The sequence below is a fragment of the Rhinolophus sinicus genome, chromosome 4, assembly GCF_057876585.1.
Source record: "Rhinolophus sinicus isolate RSI-liver-muscle chromosome 4, RSI-T2T, whole genome shotgun sequence".
NCBI lineage: Eukaryota > Metazoa > Chordata > Mammalia > Chiroptera > Rhinolophidae > Rhinolophus > Rhinolophus sinicus.
The window spans coordinates 49135200-49156700 of NC_142504.1; the positions used below are offsets into that span (position 1 = coordinate 49135200).

Here is a 21501-nt window from a genome sequence, read left to right on the forward strand (position 1 = left end):
TTTGACATTATGAAGCTACAACTGGTGAGAGTTCAAAAGATGAAAAACTTAAGAAAGAGTGAGTAAGGATTGATTCCTTCCTTTTGCAAGTGGGAATGCCAAGTAAAGCACAGGCTGCAAGAGAAGCTTCAAGAAGCAGGCCTGCTTTGAAGGCAGTGAACAGCTTATCAGCAGTTGGTGATAGCTACGCTTGCTACAGAAAACTCCGCAGTGGGAAAAGAAAGCAAAACACACAATTTTGAATTTCAGTTTCTTGAAGAAAAAATAAAGCCCCAGAAAATGGCTTAGGTTTACCCAAAAGTCTTTTCCAGGGTTGTGAAACCACCTCAGTTGCTATAGGAATTATAAAAATGCCAAGGGAGCATACACTGTAATACTCTAGTGTAACAACAATTTCATGTAATTTTAAAATTATGATTCCGTTTTTAACTGACTCTAAAAAAATTGTAATGAAAAAACCTGAGATTGTGTTTATGTAATTTCAACCCACCAGGCCCTTCCCGGGAAGGTAGAGGTGAGCCCTGCCTGAAACGTAAGCCTCTGCCTGTGGAGGGTGATGGGACACAAAGACCTCGGTAGGACCTAAAGACGTGATAACACTGTGAGGATAGCTGGAGAGCTGGATGCCACTGGGCTTCTTTGGAAAACTATCAAAAAGATGAGCTGGTGGCTGGCAGTGGTTCTGATTTGTGGGCTTCCGCTTACATAAACTCAGACGTGGGAAATTATTGGGAAGAACAATCACTGGTTCAAGGACACACATGACTGCTTCCAAGCTGATTCCAGTGCAGACACAGGGGGCACCTACAAAAGTGATGTGTGTCACATCAGCAGCAGCGCCTCTCACATTGGGAGACGCTGGTCCTAAGAGCCCTCCTTTCCCACAATAACCTTAACATGCTCATTCCACGGTTTTTATTAATTTGTCTTTTCCCTCTGCTAGTAGAGTTTTAAGCTGCATTTTAATCACTTATGTCAAATGGAAAGCTTGAGGGGATATTAAAGAAATATTTCTCTTTTGCTCTGACATAGTGATTCTATTTGTTCCCCAATCCCCAAGTCTCCTTCAATTCATAGAACAAAACAAGTTGGGGTCTTCAAAGCAATGATCTCAGACCTGACACCTTCCATTCCCCAGCAGAATGTTCAGCTCTCCTCTAGGAAAATGCAAAAAAAAAAAAAAAAAAATGCAGCCACTTTCTGTTTTTCAGATCTCTGAAAACCCAGGGCCTGACTCAGGGCTTCAAAAACGATGAAATCCGGAAACAAACACGAGGACTATAAAGCAAGCAGCGCGGTGAGCTCGAACGCATCAGCGAGGGCAGGCGAACATGTGTGGGTGGCAGGCACTGAGCCTTTCTTCTCTTACAAACCAAGGACTAAAAAGGCCCCAGCCTCCCCCTGCTGTGGCTGGGCCAAAGGCACTCCCTCGCAAGGCTGCAGCCAGGAGCTAGGCCTGGTGGCAGCTGGAAGCTCCCCGTTATGGTGCATGAACCATCCCTTCCTGATCCCCAACCCAACAAACCCACGAAGCCACGGAGACTGCTAAATCCCTCCTCCCTTAGAAGGGCCTTTCCAGACATGCATGCACTGTGCCACTGAGGCATGGGGGGCTGCAGGTGCTCCCCCAGGCCTTGGCCACACGTCAGCCCCTCTCACCAGCCTCTCCTCCGGCTTCCTTCCACTCAGACCCAGCAGAACACCTGTCCTGCAGCCCAAGGAGGAAAGAGAAATGGGACACAGACGGACCCAGGAGGTGACCGTAGCCCAAAGTTTAGAACAAAAACTGTGAGTCCTGGGCCTTGTAAAATGCAGTGCCTGAGAGCTGGGCCCTGGAGTAGGCAGCCTCGAATTCAAATCCTGACTGTGCCATTTGGCATGATAATCCACCCCTTCTAAGCTTTTGTTTCTTCATCTGGAATTAAATGACATATTTGTGAAGGGGTTGGCACACAGTAAGGGTAGAAAAAACACAACATATTATTATTTATGGCTTTCTTCCTGTCTCTCCAACTCAGGCAGTCTCCCCCACGCCCACCTGCACGCGGGCAGAGCACGCGGGTAAGGCTGTACTGGAGTAACTGGTTTACACCTCTCTCGTCAGGCTGGGGGCTTCCTGGAGTCCTGAGCTCCATAGCCAGCCAGCCAGGCACATGGTAGCTGCTTAATAAATGGTAAGTTAACCAGGCTGAAGTTCCCAAGAAGTTGATTTACTTTTCATGCTCCTTAATTTTCTCTTTTCTCAAAGGGGGGACTTGTAAATGATAATAAATTGCCCTAATATCTATGTTGTTATCTAAGATTACACGGTCAATAATTATGTCTATTTGTTCATTCTTTGAGATCCTTGGAAGACAAGGGCTGTGAATCTCAGAAGGAGGCATGCTCCCCACCTTAGTGAAGAAGTGGTTAATTCCTGCCCCCCACCATGCTAAGCTCATGAAGGTTGGCTCCCTCCTCCTCTGGCAAACGCGGCTGCTCCCCACCCCACCCCAGCGACGGCCACTTGGAGCCAGTGTTTGGGATGGGCTTAGGGGTGTTTTATGGGTGTTCCCTCTGGTCTCATTTCCTCACGCTGGGATTGCAAGGTGCCTTATACATCCAGACAGTGAGTGCTCCGGGGCCTGGACCCCTCCTGTTTCAGCTCTGTCCTGTCCCACACTGGGCCACCACGGCAGCCAGGCTCAGGCCAGGCCACACTGAGCGACCTGAGCCCCACCTGGCAGAGGACCTGACGGGCTGGCTGCAGGACAGTGATGTCTCTGGTAGCCAAGAGAGTCATTTTTCAAAGAGCTGCCCTTTGCCTATGCCTGGCTCAGGCAACAGTGCCAACAATTTGTCCCTAAAAACGGTCCTGGGGATGTAAACTCGGTCCCGATTCTCTCTCTGAAGCAGCTGCAGGACACCCAGCTTCTCCCTGTCAGGTCATATACCTCCTTGTCCGTCATTCCAGCCAGGTGGCTTCTGGCCTGACAGCCCAGCCTCTGGCCCTCAGGACAGACGAGGAACTGTAAGCACTCCAGCAGGTTGCTGAGCCCCTATGAGGTACCCTGGCTAAAGCTACCCTTACAGCAAGGGTCGCATGGGCCTAGAGATCAGCGGCATGGACAGGACAACCCAATTCCCTCACCAAGTGTCCCCAGGGCCCTAGGCTCCAGCCAGGGACAAGTTCTGTGTAGAGAACAATAATGGGCAAAAACTGTGTAGTTTACTATGACTCAATGAAAGAGAGGAAAATAAATCAAGCTATGGGGGAAATTCTAATCCCTTCCTCCAGCTTCATGCCTAGTGGAACTGACAGTAGGTAAGTAGCAGAGACTGTACATCACTACAGGAGCCATCACCAGACTCCTGTCCCTCTCACCTTCTCCCATCTGCATCATCTGAGTGTCCAAATGCTCACTTAAATCTTTATGCTCACATTACCTTCAACTTGAGGACTATGGTTTAGATGACAATATTCACAACATCACCAGGCCTCCTTGGACATTTTTACCCTACTCTTCTTCAGTATGCCTTGCTTTGTTTCTCTGAATAGGCTTTTTCTACCCTGAGCCTCTCTGGTCTGTGTGAGGCCAGTTTCCAGTTGATTCATCCCACCTCCATCCTGGGTCATCTCTTGGGTCCAGGCTGGGTCTCCTGGCACAGTCTGTGATGCCTTCCCTTTTTCCAACCCCACCCAAGAGTGACTTTTGTGAGGTGAAGGCAGGCGCCATACTTCAGGTAAGAGAGCAGAGAGTTTGGGGAGGAGGGGTGATGGCCCACATATGACGCTTTTCCTTATAAGAAATGTCATGATGAAAGAGAATTTTTGGACTGAACAGAACAGTGATATTAAGAACAGCTGAAATGGGTCAGGGGAATCAATGGGACATCTCCTTTGGTGTCTTTTCATACAGGACGGTCTACTTTCCTGTTGTGGAAATCTGACTGCATATGGAGGACAGGTGAGCTGGTCCTAGTTCCTTTCCAGCTCTTCAGTTATGATGACTGGTCCATCAGGGAATATGTCCCGAGAAGGATGGGCGAGGAAGAGGAGAGAAAGGGGAGGATATTACATCCCTGTTACTAAAGAAACCCTGGAAAAGGTAAACATGGCACAAAATCTGACTATTTTATTCTTAAGAGGAGTTAGGACTATCTATCTATCTATCATTATCTATCTATCTATCTATCTATCTATCTATCTATCTATCTATCTATCTATCTATCTACCTATCTACCTACCTACCTACCTACCTACCTACCTACCTATCATCTATCATCTCTATCTTTTTACCTACCTCTATCATCTCTCGGCCTATCAGAGGAAGCATTACATTATTTGAGCCTGTGACTCTGAAGTGGACTTAACACAATCTCAATCTGTTTTAATGCAACACCCACTGTTACATTTACGGGTGATATGGCTTCACAAAAATAAACTAAAAATTTTAAAGAATAAAAGAAAAAAAAGAAACTCAGACAACAGCAAAAAACATCAGACGGTGTTCAGGGGCTGCATTATAAACTACATGAGGCCAGGGAGAGGCCTCGGCACAGCTCCGCCTTCCCCACCCAGCACAGCTCTGCACATGCATGCAGCAGGAGCTACGCAGAAGTCTGAATCAAAGTTCTCCCTGGAGGCACCTGAATCCAGCCTTCTCTGTGAAACCTGAATAGACTCTAGGCTTAAAAAATGGCTGCTCCGAGGCACACTGAGGAGCTTGATGTCCACCACCTTGCTTCTTGAGATTCGTATACCAAGAGGTTTGTTTATCTTGATGAAAACAAGACCAGAGCCCCAGACAAAGGAACAGGGTGGGGCTGGGCTACCCAGCTGTCTGTGGGAGTCAAACCATGTGCACTGAGCGCTTTCACCAAGACCGGGACTATGATAAAAGAAGCACTTCTCATTACGCTTTCCGGCACTGTTTAGAGATTTTAATTTAGAAATGGCCTGGAGGAGCCAGGCAGCACCTACTACAGAGGTGCTCCCCCTGTTCCAACACAGCGATCTGGGAGATTTCTTGGGTGACATGTTGCCAGTCCACGCTAAAAGCAGAGCCCATGAAGAAGCCCTCCAGAGGTACTTCCTGAATAGAGGAAATGTGACATTTTAAAAGGTACAAGCAGAGGCCTTCATGAGCCAGTGTCATGGCAGCTATCAAGTTACTGCACCTCATGCCATCCAGTACCCACAGTAAAGACCACAGGGTAAAGAAAATGTCCACCCCAGAAAGTGCCGCCCTCATTTCCGACATGCCAAGCCCTGCTCAGCTGTGGGGGGATTCCACGAATGCTCTGCTGGGACTCTGCGATGAAAAAGAGGTATTCTCAGAATCTGTCAGACCGTGGCCAGGAAGGGCAGGCGGTCCCAGGGCCGGGTAGTCGTGCTGAGTCCCACAGCAGTGGTAAGCTGATTCCTAGTCAGAGGGGCAAGAGACCCCTGGTCCTGCGGGCACTCGTCAGTGGCTCTGAGCACAAAGCACAGCTGGCTCTGGCTCTGGTGTATCTGTAACTGACAAGGAGAATGTGCCATTTCTTTTCAGAGGCATTTGTCAACGCCCCTCATGTGCCCTCCAAGTTTACAACGATCACTCAAAAGATGCTGCTACCAGCTCAGAGGTAAACGTGCCATTTGGCTCTGTCACAAGATGCGCCCACTTGGTACAGCCAGATTGCAGTGGCAAGAAGTGCTTCCTGTTCCTGGGAAACAGTGTCCAAAGCACTAAGTCACTGGGACAGCCAGGCTGCAGGAAGTGGTTAACAGATATCCCAGGCGTCCCCCTAGGAACGGGGTGCTTACAGGGAAGCCAGAGCCACGCCCGCTGGACCTGCCAATGCGCGTGAAGGACAGAAATGTGTTAGGTTGGTGCGCAAGTATTTGCGGCTTAAAAGGTTAAAAAATAATTGCAAACACCACAGTTACTTTTGCACCAACCTAATACCGTTGCTCTAAGAAGACAAAAAGAAGTGCTTGAGCATCTCATCACATCCAGGCTCCTCAAACCAGTCACACACACCTGGCAACCACTCTGATGGGCTGGCGCTTAAAGCCAGGGGCCTTCTGAGCCCAGGAAGAAAAAATCCACCATAGACAGGATTACAGAAAGCTGTTTTAAAGTAATGAAAAATAGGATCGATCAGCTGGAGGAGAAAAATCAGTGTCTTCAATCACAAATCAAGCATGAAGCTAGTTCTGTGCCTGAGGAGAAAAGGGAGACTCTTAGCAACGTTCATTGGGCTCTGGGATCTAGCCGTACCCCTGGGCCCCAGGTTCAGCTTTCAGCATGTCCTCACCTACTGCTACCCCTTCCTCACCCTCTCTCCACACTAACCAAAGCCCTCCAGGCCAGCTTTAGTGCTGCCTCCTCCAGGGAGCCCTCTTTGATTCCCAAAGAGAAAATTAACCATTTCTCTGTATTTGCACAGTCATCTGCCTTTACGGCTGCACTCAGCCCACTCTATCTGGTGTTTACAGATATTGGTGGATATAACTATCTTCCTCATTTGTACACTAATGTTTTATGTACAGACTCAGACATTTAACAGTCAAAAATTAAGCCTGCCAGAAACCTGCTCAAATGCTTAAGAGTGCCAATGCATCAAAGCCTTACTTTAGTCTAAGAACCACCCCGGAGACTTAACTGTGGGGTACTGAGATTAGCAACAAATTTCCACTCTGCCTCTAGCTGGCTGTGCCAGTGGGCAAGCCACAGAACCTCTCTGAATCTGCCTTTCCTCTGTTGGAAAACTGTAGTCATACCTTGTTCATAAGGTTGCTGCAAGGGTTAAATAACTTATGCCAGTGGCAGCATCTTACAGGCATTTCATTAAAGGCCCATGAAAGTTGACCTGACCTTTCAGCCTGAGCTAACCCAGGCAAAAGGCAAAGCCCCTCAGAGGAACACTGTTTTACAGAAGCAGCTCAGTGTCATCCTTAGAACGAAGGCTCTGAAGTCAGACTGCCTGGATTTGAACCCTGGCACCACCTCCTTAGGAAATTTCTCTGGGCTTTAGTTTCCTCATCTGCAAAATGGGGATGGTAAAAATAGGGCAGTTGTCAGCATGAGATGGGGGAAATACACATCTGACGTCTGGTACTTGGGGCACTCTCAATAAATGTTAGCTATTAGTATGAGTTAGAATCAGATTTTGCACAGTGGGACTTTAAAAACAACAACCCTGTTCCATTGGAGCAAAACAGTGAGTGTTGAGAAAGAAAGCATTATGTTAAAAGCCACCAGACCGTACACTTTCAGTTTACCCCTGAGTGAGTCAGCAGTAGATGAGGGTTTTTCAAACTGTGAATTCTACCTGTAATTTGGTAGCCAGATGTAGATGCCTGGACCTTATCCCAGATCTATGAAATGAGAGACTCTGGGGGTAGATTCCAGGAGGATGAATTTTTGACAAGCTCCTCGAGGGATGTGATAACCCCTAAAACTGTCCAATCGTGGAAACTACTAATGTGGAGACACCTGGTCACTTGACACCCACCGTACATCCCTGTCTTCATCTGGCGATACGGAACTTCTTGCTGGTTAAAAGATTGTGTCAGCCAAAGGGAGGAGTGTTCTGTACATGTAGACAGAGCTGCCACTGTGGTATCCTGTTATGTGGTTTGGTGTGCCCCTCTTAGGTACCTCTACTGGAAACTCTTTGGATCTATGGGTTAGGGACATAGTTCAGTGGTGAGCTGGAGGTGACATGAACCGCTCGCCAGAGCTCACTGTCTGCCTCTCTTCCCATCTCCACATTTAGCAACTTCACGTCGGTTGTTTGAAATTCACCATGGTGCGAATATTTATACGTCGGAAATCGGCAACGGTACAAATCAGGGCTTTTAAATTTGTTCAGTATACCTGCACCACTGGTTCTCATCTGTAATGAAATTCTGGAACCCAACTCTGTGGAACATGGTTCAGAGCACTATATTTAGGTCCTTGGATGGTTTGAGGCCATTTAAAGCCTAGCTTTTGAAAATCTACCTAAAATATGATGCTAGTAGTATTCTGGTATTTTAGCCCTCATGGCTTGGCTCAGGAGAAAACTTCCTTTGTGCTCTGTGGTCATACCCTAAATCCCAGCACTGGGCCGGCCATTTAGTAAATCGCAGTCTTGATACCAAAGTGGAATGGAGTCAGGGTGTGGACGCTTCAGGGCCAAGCCCTCATCACCACTGAAAAAACAACGCTGTTCTCCTGAGGGCTGCCCCGCGGCTTTCATACCCGCAGGAAACCAACCCAACAACGCACAGGCAGGGCAGAGGTTCTTCAGTAAATCTTTCTTCATGCTGGGAGTGGGGTTCAGGTGCAAGGGTGGCCCAGCTAAGCTTCAGCCCCAATCCCCAGCCTGCTGTTCAGACACCCCAGCTGCTTTTCAAAAGGTGACCCATTAAGAGCCATGAGCACGGCAGTCGGCCCTGGTCAGCAGACACGGCTCGAGAAACACATTTTTCCTTTGAATTCCTCCACTCAGCAGTCAGGTGAGTCAGGGAGAATTCAATCCAATTTCTCAGTAAATCCTACTATGCTCTAGAAGGACACGGTTTGAAAAATCTATTTTTGTGCTTTTATTTACTTAAGGTCTGCATGCCTGGGGAAGCTTTTTCATAGGGTCGTCAACCGTGCCTCTCACTTACCAGGAAAAAAAGGGTCCACCTTCCTGGGATACTCCCAGCAGCAGCCCCGCCGCACAGCCTTAGTTAGCGTCCCATCCCCGCAGGCCTGTTGCCGCTCCATGCTCCCCCCGCACAGATGCCATCTGCAGCCCTGGGGTGAGCAGTTTTAGGAAGACGCTTTTCCAAAGGGACTGGGGCTCTGGGCCCTGGAGTCCCAATGGCAGGTGGCTCCGTCCAGCACCCCGCATAGCTTTCCCCATCCAGGGCTGCCCGGAGCTCACGTATTTTTGTTTTCCTGGTTTAAATACTGTCTTTGAACCAGATGCACAGCCTGTCTCTGTGGGGTTTGCATCTGCTATTCCAGAGGCTTCCTAGTGTAAACTGCTGGGGATCTTTGGACAGTGTTATCTTTCTAGAAAGGCCCACACACTCAGCTCAGAAGACAAATGTAGTCAGTGTCCTCAGGGCCTGGGGCTGTCTGTATTGGTAAATTTAGACCTTGTCCCAATGCTATTTTCTACCTCTGTGTCAAATCCATCCATTTGGGTCACCGTCCAGCCAACGCCAATGTGGACTCTTTACAGGAACCCAATGCAGGTCACACACTGCACCCTCTACCTGCTAGCAGTGGGGGGTTGTGGAGGTGCCATAGGCAGCTTGGGAGGGTGTGGGTGGACGTCAGGGCACCACAGCCTTCTTAAGGAATGGCTTGAGAGCCCCTCTTCTCTGCCCTGGCCCCTTCCTCAGCTTCCCTGAGACCATGGCTGCCGGTCTCCCTGAGACAGTGCCTCACTGCTGGCAGTCTCCCCAGTGACCCAGATGCCATGGCGGGTGGGAGGCAGCTCTGACCCTGGCTGTTGGGAGAAGAAGGCAGGGTTTGAGCAGTATGTGTGGAGCTTCAGGCCTCTGTCACTGACTTGTCAAGACAGGAGATCTCACTGGGTCCCCAGGGCACCCCTGCCCCTGCTGGCAAAATGAAGCAATGGGACCAGGTTTGCGGTCTCAAATCTTACGAAGAGTCCAATCCCAGGAGCTTTGAAAGTAGATTCCTGGATCCCAGCCAGACCAACTGAATTGGTCATCCTGGAAGTGAGTCCCCAACAGTCTATTTTGAACAAAGATTCACAGGTGATTTTGATGCAGCTGTTCAACCCAGTGTAGGGCTACGCTCCCCCAAGCGTCCCTTCCCATGAAAACACCTATTATTTTATATACTTTCACTCAGTTACAAACTGGGCCTGAGGAAAGGAAAGCACAGGGGTAAGACTCATTTGCCTCTCCAATAGGGGCTATGATACTATCTCTTCTCTGACCCAGCTGAGTAGCCGCCAGTCTACCTGCTAAGGCAGCTTGTAAGGGGCCACCACAGGGGATGGACAAGTGTCGCCCATGTGAAGGTTTCAGTACTCGCCAAGCCCCCGACGGACAGGCTTCGGGAAGAGGAAGAGGGCAGCCCTCAGTCATGGTGCCCCCGTGGCTAGACAGGGGTTGCCTGTCCTGGCCTTGGAACCCAGTCTGGCCTGAATGCCCTGTCAGGTCCCTTAGGCTACCTTTCCCTCACTGATGTGCCAGGAAAAACACTGCAAGACAAGCAACAGCCATGCTGAGACCAGCTCAAACCAGGAAGGGCAAGCCCTAAGCACCTGATGTGAATGGACAGGAAGGGCCTGGCTGCCTTATCTCTTAAAATGCCTGGTTAAAGGGGACTCCTGTGGCTGGCTGTCCCAGGTGCTTGGTGAATGGGTAAAGGGCAGCCACAACCCACCCAGTACCAAGATAAGAATCAGAACGGAGGTGATGTTCGTAGAGAAGAGGAAAGCTCTTGTTGGAGAAGAATGGAAATGCCCCCACTTTCCCCTCCCATCCCAGAGGAAATTAGCCTCTCATTCCAGCTAACAAGAGGTAGAATTTCAGAGGCAGCCACACGAAACCACTTGCAGGCCATTTCTACAAACACTTATTCCATGTGTTAGGTGCCCAGGGGCTGATCTATGCTAGACCCTTAAGGGGAAGGTTTATTGATAAAATAATTATTAAAAACAATATCAATCACAGCAGACAACACTTCCTGAGTATTTACTCCCTGCTAGGCACTGTGACAAATGCTTTATATTGAATGTTTCATTTCATCCTCACAATAGCCCTGCATGGGTGATACTACCTCCATTTTATAGATAAGGAAGTAGGAGCTCAAAGACTGTAAGCTGTTTGCTCTCAGTCTCACAGCTTTAAAATGGTGGAACCAAACTGTGAGGCCAGGTCTGCTGACTCTTAAATCCAGGGCTATCTGTCTTCCCCAAGAGAACAGCAGCTCAGAGAACAGGCGATGGGTGGGGAAGTGACAGGAAGTCCAACCTTACTTAGGAAGAAAGACCTGTGGAGTAGCATTGACCAAATGTCCAAACACCGAGAAAGCACAAAAGAAGCGCAAACCAAAGTCTCAGTCCTCAACAAGGGCACGGTTCGGACAGCGCACACACTTTAGACAATGAGACAATGAATGAGCCAGACAGTAGAATGTATGGATATAATAAAGGCTGAACTGTGACAGATGGAGCGTAGGACAGCACGTAGTGGTGGGAGAACTGAGTAGAACAGGCAGGCAAAGCAAAAGGGACTGGAGGAGGGAGTGGTGAACCCCGCTTAGGCGGCAAGGGGCTGGCTTTCTGAAGGTGGCTTACATGGGCAGATTTGGCAGGACCCCTGCTGCAGTGGGGCGGAAAGGGGAACACCCACGCCTCCCAGGCTTGGTAAGTCCTGTGTGCAGGCTGGCAGCTGTGCCAACAGGGCATCTGAGGTGATTCAGTGCAGGAAAGAGGAGGTTGTGGACTCAACCACTGGCCTCATCCACTCATTCATTCATTCATTCAACACTATGGATTGCCATTGATCATATGCTAGGCACTAGGGTACAGAGAAATGAGTAAGATAATTCCTGCCTTCAAGGAGCTCACAGACCGGTAAGGGAAACAGGCTCACAATACACTATGGCACTTGATAAGGGGTGGGGGGTATAGGGTACCAAGGAGGGAGAGCTCATGCTGCAGTGGAGCGCAGCGGAGGCCCCAGAGCTGGGTCCTGATGGAAGAGCGGGAGTTTCCAGGCTGTGTAGGGTGGAGGAGCACCCCAGGTGAGGAACCTGCAGAGGTGTGAGATGCCCCGTTCAGGTATGGTGGGTACTGAGTGTAGCAGAGAACAAAGGAAAGGCAGGAGATGGGAACAGAGAGGTGGGGAGGCAGGATTTTAATGTGTGCACATGTGTATGAAGAGGGTGTAGAAACAGTGATGGCTGTATTTTGGAGGCAATGTTGAACTTGGTGGGACAAGCCTGTGCAGTGGTCTGTGCGGAGAGTGGTGATGTCTGAGCCGGGGACAGTGACTACAGGGATAGAGAGGATGAAGGACCCAGAGACAGTGGGCACTGATCCACTGTGGGAAATGATGTACCGCTTTCAAATTCATATGTTGAAGCCCTAACCCCCAAGGCGATGGTATTTGGAGATGTGCTCACGGGGAACCAACCACATGCCGACACTCTGATCTTGGACCAATTCCAGCCTCCAGACTGTGAGAAATACATTTGTGTTGTTTCAGCCCCCAGTCTATGGGATTTTGTATGGCCATCTGAATGGCCTAAGACTGATGGTGCAGATAGATTTGTTTTGCAACCTGTTGAGTTTGAGCAATTGATCTGCAGTTCAATGGGCTAGTTGGGGCCAGAGAAAGATTGAGACAATCATGAGCATGTAGCTGGTCCCTGAGTTGGGAGCATTTGGGGATTAGCCTGTGAAATGACACTGCGATAAGGATGGAACTGGGGGAACGCCAGCCAGGAAAGGACAAGAGGAGGGAAGAGTGTTGGTGCAGGAAGCTGAGAAGGAGTGCTCAGAGAGTGGGGGGTGAGTCACGAGAAGGCGCCAAGAGGCAGTGGGGCCCAGCGCACAGAGGCGTCAGCTTAGACTGCAAGGTGGCCGATACCTCTGAGAAGGAGAAAAGCTATTCTGGGGACAAGGTGGGGTGTGGGAGCCAAGTGTCACTGCTGGGTCATAAGCAACCAAGGAAGAGTGATTTGTTTTGATTGTAAACAAATACTTGAAAAAGGTTTTAGTTTGCAAGATCCAGGAGAGCCTTCTTTGCCCTCCGGGGTCTTCACCTACCTCCTGGGGCCTGGCAATGCGTATAGTCCAGGGTTCAGCCACGCCTCCTGTGCTTGGGAGACCCGTCACCCTATCTGCCCAACCTGCTATCACACGTGCCCTTTATGTGCTCCCCAAGAAAGCAGCTAGTAGTGAGTGCAGACCTAACTCCAGACACCACGCTACTTCACAAACATGGCCTCATTCAATTCTGAGGAGCCTCGTGAGGAGGCTTGCTCAGGCTAAGTTTACTGGTGAAGAAACTGGGCCTCGGAGAAGTCAAGTTACCCACCTAGAGTCACATTGCTAGTAAATGGGTATGAAATTTGATCCCACATGTGTCAAACTCCATTATACTCTCCCGCCTCCAAAGAACCTCTCCCACTCCTATCTTCCGTGAGTGCTGCCCCACACTGACCCTGCACATTCCCGTATAGGCACAGAACAGGACATGCCTTCCATATGCCACTCCTGGGGCAGCTGTCCCAAGAATCACTCCCAATTTGTTTACTGTTCTGCATATCCATGCCTGTGGGTGTTCCCTTCCCACACTGATTCTGAGCTTGATCATGTGACTTGCTTTGGCCAGTAGCACAACAGCAAATGTGACACAGAGACATCTAAAGTATTTGTACATTGGGTTTGTTTCCCCTCTCTTGCAGCTCTTTGGAACCCTGACACTTCACATGAAGAAGCCCAGGCTGGCCTACCACAGACTGGGATGAGTGGTTCCTGTCCAGGGCACCCAAGATCGATCACTTCCCAACCACCAGGGAGTGAGGACTTCCTAGACCCCCAGTCCCAGCTGAGCTGTGCACACCAGAGAACCACCCTATTGACCCACAGAATCATGGTACATGATGTTTATTGTCTTAACTTACCAAGTTTGGCGGGGGGGGGGGGGGTTCGTTTCAAAGAAAAAACTGACTGATACAAGTTCTGAAAGAAGCCCAGACCAGCTTCTCCTTCCAGCTCTGAAGCAGTGGAAGCGAATTCTTGGATCTCTGATGTCCACAGACTCCTTCAGCAGTGAAAGAACCATCATAAGAATATGGCAGCATCCTTGGCCTGGAGGGTCCTGTCCTTGTGCTTGAGAGGAAGCAGGAAAAGGGACAGTCTCTGTACCTTTCCTCTGGGACACACAGTGGGCCTGCCCCCAGCCAGCAGGTAGCCCCTGACGGACACCAGGTGATATGGGGACAAAGTGACACAGTAATATGTTTATGCCATATTATTTATGCCACTGATGAGAGAGGAAGATCATGTCGTTAGTGGGAGCAAAGGCTTCAAGGCAGCGTTTCATCAGAGGTGCTGGAGGAGGCCTTTCAGGAGACTGCAGAACCCGGCAACCTCCAGCTCTCCTTAGCAAGGAGCTGAGAGGCACAAAAATGAGTGAGCACCCAAGAAAGCTAACCTGATCAGTGGCACTTTGATAAGGTGACAAAATTGTTCCCTCCTCCAGTCCAAACCCACTCTCTCTGTGGTGAACTATTATGGGACGGAAGCATTGACTAATTAGAAGCATCTCTGGGACACGAGAAAAATCAGCACCTAAAATGCCTGAGCAGAGAATTCCTTGCTAAGAAGAGAGAAAACAACAACCAAAAAATGCTAGGCTGTCACTTTCCCCAAGCATATTTATAAAAGGAGGAGGAGATGAGAATTAATTAGGACAGGAGCTTCTACCCAAATGACACAAAAGACACAATTATTTTTTGCTGCTTTTATAGACCAAGTGCCCCTTCCAGGTGGGGACAGATGCCTGAAACCACCCACTACATTGAAAAATGACTTTTAGTCTCTGCTAGTTCTAACGAAGCTTGAAACGGAGATGGTTCTTTTGTTTACTCCCCCTGTTTGCGAAGCCCTAGCTGCCATCAATAACACCAACGTCTGGATTATTTATTTCTCATTGGCCAACCTATGGGGCATAAAAGAATTTTATGGAGCCAAAATGTGAGGCATTTTTCTCCCACAGGAGAGTGGACACGCCTCTCCAGTACTGTAGAGCATGGCCCTTTAATAATCTGAAGTTTGACGGACAGGACTGATGCCCAACTTTCGGCAAAGAACTCTGAGAGTCAGAAGCTTGACTCTTGTTGCCCCCTTGCCTGCTAGATGTGAGGTCTTGGACATGTCCCTTAAACCTTGAGAAAATTCAGCAAAACAAAGAGGTGACTGACTAAAATATACATATATATGCACATATATATATATACCTACATATATATTATATATATGTATGTATATATATATATAATTGTGGCAAAAGAAAAGTCATGAGATCTACCCTCTTACATTTTTAAGCATACAGTACAGTACTGTTAACTGTAAGCACAATGTAAGGCAGATCTCTAGAACTTTTTCATCTTGTGTAACTGAAACTCTATACCCGTTGAACAGCAAATCCCCATTTCCCCGTCCTCCCGCCCCTGGCAACCACCATGCTACTTACTATTCTGTTTCTAGGAGTTTGATTACTTCATATACCACATGTAAGTGGAATCATGCAATATTTGTCTTTTTGTGGTTTAGTTCACTTAGCATAATGTCCTCAAGGTTCAAACATATTATATTCTTAGAGTAACACAGGGTACTCACTGTTTGAATGGTAAATAGTTACATATATTGACTCATTTAATCCTCACAAAAATATTGTGAGGTAGAATATCATTATTATCTCTTTTTGAGGCACAGGGAGGTGAACTGACATGCCTCAGCTCACCTGGTGTGAACATAACAAACAGTGTTTCTGTGCAGTTCGAAATTTTTATTGTACGTGAATAGGTTTACAGAGATACTAAAGTCACTGAGGATGACTGCAGAAGATAGGGCAGCAGAGAGCATAAAGGAGAGCGGTGTCTGAGGGAGTTACCTTTGTGCAGTTGGACGTGGTCCTTCATAGCAGAAAGGAGGGAGGCCTTGGAGCCGGGGGGATCTAGGTACAATTCTGGTTCTACCCCTGCTCCAGGCACCTGGGAAACAAAAATGAACACAACCAACAAGATCCCTGGCCATGGAGATTACACTCTAGCAAAGGAGACGAGAATAAACAATAAATACTTCTAACAATGTTTAGTATGTAGAAGGGGGAAATATGAAAAAACACTTAAGCAGATAGGGATTGGGAACACAAGTGGGAAGGCTGGTTGGAATTTAAAAAAGAGTATCACTAAGAAGAGGACATTTGAGCAAAGACTAGAAGAAGGTGAGGGGAAAGCCTCAATCAGAGGCAGGGAGCTACCCAGGGCACCTTCCCCTCCAGGCAGAGGGCAAATGCCCGAGGAGGCGGCGAGTCCAGGATGTACGAGGAAGGGCAGGAAGGCCAGTGTGGCTGGAGGGGAGCAAACAGGGGCAGGAGCAGAAGGCAATGACGCCAGGAATGACATGAGGGCGGGGCAGCATGAGGGTGCCAGGGGTAACTCTGAGTGACATGGAAGCTCCTGCAGGGTTTTGAGCAGAGGAGTGACGTGATCTAATGTTTGGCTTTTGTACTAATTTGGGTGATAGTGGCTCAGATCAGATCAGAGCAGCAGAGTCGGAGGTGGGAGAAATGGTTGCTGTGGAGCTAACCCTAAGAGACAGTCGGCAGTGTTTTCTGGTAGGCTGAATGTGGGGTGAGAAAAAAAATGGGAGTCAAAGGTGACACCAAGTATTTGGCCCAGAGCAACTGGAAGAGTGAAGTGGCTACTACATAAGATGGGAAGGCCATCGATGAAACAAGATAGGGGTGTCATTGGTTGCACTGTGTTCCCCCAAAAGATATGTCAAGGTCCTAACCCCAGTATGCGTGACTATGGCCTTGTTTGGAAACAGGGCCTTGGCAGAAGTCATCACGTTAAGATGCGGTCATTAGCTGGCCCTAACCCAATATGACTGACTGGTGTCTTCATAAGATGAGGAAAAGAGACACAGACACATAGGGAAGGGGATATGAAGACCCACAGGAAGAATGCCATGTGACAAAGGAGTCAGAGATTAGAGTGATGTGTCTATGGGCCAAAGAAAGCCAAGTATTGCTGGCAACCCCAGGGGCTACGAGAAAAGAATGGGACAGGTGCTCCTCCAGGGTCTTCAGGGGGAGCATGGCCAACAGCTTGACTTCAGACTTCCTTCCTCCAGAGCCATGAGAATACATTTCTGCGGCTTTAAGCTTCCCAGTTTGTGGAACTTCGTCATGGGAGCCCTAGCGATGAATGTAGGGGGAAGACTAGTGCAGCTTTCAGTGCTAATGTGGAGATGAATTCAAGGGGATACACGAGTCTTGAATTCAGGAGAGAAGCCCAGGCTGCTGATAGAAATGTGGAAGATGTCTCCAAACAGAATGTATTTAAAGCCACGAGACTGGATGAGATAAGAGCAGCAAGGGAGAAAACTGAGCCTGGGGTGATCCAAAGTTGAGAGACTGGGGAGAAGCAGAAACTAGCAAAGGCATCTGGGATGGTACAGCAGTGAGGTCGGAGGAAAACCAAGGGCAGAGTCCTAGCAGCCGGCAGTCCTTCAGCAGCTCCCATTGCTCCTGCTGGGCTGGGGGCTCTCTGTTCACCCACCCCCCACTCCTTTTTCTCTCCCCCACACATCTGAAGCTCCAGCTGGGCCACTGAACCCATCACTCTCAATCGCCCCGCCCCTTGTCTTTGGACAGGGTATCTCTCTGCCGGGGGTCACTTTCCCTCCCGTGTTTGCCAGGTCTCAGCCTTAGAGAGCCCCCTGCGCTGCGAAGGCCCTGGACCCCCCCAGTCTCCCTTCTCAAGCCCCCCTGCCCCAGTACTAACCCTACCTCTGCACTAGTGCTCATCTCTTCTTATGCGGTTTATGGGAATGCCTGTCTTTGCACGCTGCCTGCCCCCTGCCACAGAGCAGATATTCAATAAACATTTGCTGAAATTAGTTAATAAATAAACGGATGATTGAAATGGGCCTCTTCTGGCAGCTATGTCATAACCTGTATTAACAGTAAGCTTAGAGTTAATGAAAATATATGAACTTTTAAATATGCTTATTAAGTTTTCCTTTCTTGTACCTGTTGATATTTAAGTCTCAGGAATAAGAGTTTACATATATTCCTGTTAAACTTTTATCTCGATAGATTTGACTCGGACTAGTGAGTGAGATATTTGGGGTCTTGGTTCTGTCCATTTAAATACTGTTTTCACAGAGAACAGAATGGTGGTTGCCAGAGGTAGGGGGATGGTGGGTAGGGGAAGTGGGTGAAGGGGGTCAAAAGGCACAAACTTCAAATTATAAGATGAATGAGTCATGGGCTGTGACGCACATCACGGTGACTATAGTTAACAATACGCTGCTAAGAGAGTAGATCTTAAAAATTCTCTTAAGAAAGAAAACTGTAACTATGTGTGGTGATGGATGTTAACTAATCTTCTTGTGGTAATTTGGCAAATATACATATATAAAATCATTATGTTGTAAACCTTAAACTAATACAATGTTATATGTCAATTATCTCAACCAAACTGGAAAAAAAATACTAGTTTTTAGGCCTCGCTCTCTGTTCTCCACAAACTTTAATTAACATATCATCAATGTCTTTACTCAGAACAGGAAATAATCCTTTAATGTGCCCCTAAGGTTGTCTGTCTCTCTGGCTTAGTAATGGCCCACTCATTCAACAGATATTTATTAAGCACCTACTATGTGCCTGGCATTGTTCTAGGTATCAGTGAACAAAACAAAGATTCCCTGCCCTCACTGACTTATGGTCAGACACAGACTTTCAACCTCCTACGAATTGATATACTTGTATGATTTTTAGAACTAGATTTTTTTCTTATCCACAGATATTTCATGAGAGACCTTTTGTCAAATACCTTATTAAAACCAGGGGCTGTGTTTATAATATTCCCTGACCTCTCAGCCCAGGAGTCTCTCAGAAGAGCAAATGGTATTCCTCTGGTGTATGCAGTTTCTGGTAAACCCAGATTGGCCCCTGGTGATCTGCCTTCTCCTTTTGTATTTACAATCTATCAAAGTAACACAACAGACTAGACTCTCCCCTGGTCTGTAAATTCTGGAACTCATTTTCTTTCCTTTTTGGGAAACCAAAGGAATCACTGACTACTCTCAGTCTTCTGGGACTTCTTTTGACTGCGATTCTGCCAGGCTCACTAAAAACAATTCCATCTCAGTTTTTTTCAGTATCTTAAAATATCATTATCTGGACCCCTAATCTAAACTTAAAATAGCTGCATCTTCTCTCATAATTTCTCCATCTATCCTGAATTCCAATTTCCTCTTACTAGTTATGAGTTCTGCCCTTCATAGTCTGCAAATCTTTCCTCTTCTTCTTTTATTTTTTGAAAAATTACAAATTACTTTATTAGACTAATGCAGCATATATTTACATAATAAAAGCATTTCTATGAAAACCTTATCGAGTTCTTTCAACGTATTTACAAACTATGGGTAAGATATACTGTCATAAAAACACTGTAAGTCCAATTTAACTTGGTTGACATTAATTTTGATCCAGTGATTGGGCATTTAAAGTGAAAAACTATGTAGATATTAGTAAATTAGCCATTTAGGAAATCTTTCTCCTTAATGCCTCCTTAGCCTGTCTTCTTTTCCCTCCTCCCCTCCCCCACTTCTCCTTATGTAAAAGCTGCTTTCCACGGAGAATCTGCTGTTCCTCAGGAAATCTTCCCAAGAAAGACCAGGTTGGCAGCACTCTCCATCCTCTGTAGCCTCCCATCACCCATGGGCACTCAGAACCTGCCCTTCAGGAAGTGCTCTCTCTGCTAGGGGCCGGCCCTGCCTGCCTGTGCTCATTCTCTGTCTCTCTCAACTTCCAACCAGAGCAAGGCCAACAATCATGCTGACCCGAAACTGATTTCGAGGTTCACGGTTCAGGCCAAAAAACATTTAGCAAACTCGAATACAAATATCTTTGTCCTGCACTGGACTGGAGGCTTTAATAATGGCTGTGATCATGGTGATGCTGAAGAAGGGGTGGGGCTGGGGCAGCCGGATGGCCCCGTTGGTTAGAGCGCGAGCTCTGAACAACAGGGTGCCGGTTCAATTCCCCATGGGCCAGTAGGCTGCGCCCTCCACAGCTAGATTAAAGGACAATGACTTGGAGCTGATGGGCCCTGGAGAAACACACTGTTCCCCAATATTCCCCAATAAAAAAAAAATTAAAAAAAAAAAAAAGAAGAAAGGGTGAGCAGAGGAGAAACTATCAATTCAGTGTTTTATAGTAATTTTTTTTTATCAGTCTGTGTCTGAGGAATAGAAGAGCTAGGATGCCCATACCCTATGGCTACTGGATTATATTTACATACATTTGTAGGTTTTAATAGGTATTTTATTATTACTTGAACTTCAGGTGGATTTCCTTCCTTCCTGCATTGCAATTCCTGTTTCATTTCAGGGCCTCCTTTACTCCAGTGTTTAGAAATTTTTAAAAAATACATGCGAGACACGATAAAATGAAATATATGAGGAGGATAGAAAAAAAAAAGGACTGGAAGGGGGACTGAGAAGAGTTGCAAAATACTTGCATAGTTTAAAAGATAACATTTTAATGTGTCTCTTCTCACCTCCTCATGGCTAGACATTTCAGGGAAGATACAGAAAGTTTGAAGTAAAAATAAATTCTTCTTTAAATAAGAAGAGAATGTTCTGAACTGCTTCTTCCTGGGGCTTTGTATTTATTACTCTGTTTCACAGAAATTGCTGGTCTAGAACAATCAGTTGACAGGGCTGTTACAAAAGATCATTTATTGGGAACATATAAGGAACAGGGTTGTTACTAAAAGGGTTAGGGAGGGCTGTGGGTGGGGCTGGCCTTTCTAGGGGAGGCCCCCCAGGATATTCTCCTACCTCTTGGCCCCACCTCACTGATGCCTCTCCAGGGGAAAGGTGAGAAATCACAAGTCAAGGTGCTCATTCCCTCTCTTAGACATTTTGAAAACTGCTTACTTGTGCCCAGAGAACCGGGTATTATGGAGTACACACCAGGAGAAGTGCCAGGTGCGAGACGATCTGAGAGTCAGAAACCCCAGAAATCTCCCATCGGCACTTGGTACTTGGTTCTAGGGGAAGACACACATTGCAGGCTGACTTTCTACTGTAGTATTAAGAGTGCTGCCATTTCCCTCTAAATATTCCATGTAGGGATATTTAGCTTAAAGAGAAGTATAGTTCCCTCAAAACATGGCTGATCTGACCACATGTGTTTATCTCCTTTCCCTCGTAAGTCCCTGGAAGACTATATTACAGTGGCTGCACACTGAGGACGGAGCGGAGCAAGGAGGCCTCGGGGTGCCCGCTGCAGGCAGGCACACGGGCTGGCATGTCTTCTGTGGGCTCGCAGTTCAGTGGGGCACATGAACTTGAAGCAGATCAATTCACCCCACAGGTCTGGGAAGGCTCAGGATTGGAGGCACCCACACGTCGGAGGGAGCGGAGAGGGGAGGGAAGGGAGAAGCCAGAGGGCTGGCTGAAGGCTGGCTAGAGCGAGGTTGTACCCAGGCCTCCCCTAAAGATTCCCTGTAACCTCTCCCCATCTCCACCCCAGCACCACCAAGGAACAAGAGCCTTATTCTCAGGAGAAACTGCTCCAGGTCGGCTCCTGTCAAGGCAGATTGTGACGCTGGATGAACACAGGGAATGAAGTGAAAATCTACGTCCTGAACTGCAGACCTAGCACCAGCCAAGGCCTGCATGGTTCACACCTCCCAGGCAGAAGAAACAGAATGGCCCCCATGTCCTTCAGGGAGAGATGAACTTCCTGTGGAT

General features: G+C 47.7%; 1 protein-coding gene across 10 annotated transcripts in view; it reads right to left on the minus strand.

Annotated features, from left to right (window-relative positions):
* Nucleotides 1-21501, minus strand: part of ATXN7L1 (ataxin 7 like 1) — a 216685-nt gene that overhangs the window by 146306 nt on the left and 48878 nt on the right. The window contains exon 1 of one of the 10 annotated variants that reach the window (XM_074340585.2): nucleotides 15617-15798. The exons of the other annotated variants lie outside the window; for them this stretch is intronic. Within the exon in view, the coding sequence (XP_074196686.2) occupies nucleotides 15617-15644 (28 nt within the window). The 5' untranslated portion in view covers nucleotides 15645-15798. Of the gene's footprint in view, nucleotides 1-15616; nucleotides 15799-21501 lie in introns of those variants that run through there. 10 annotated transcript variants of the gene reach the window in all.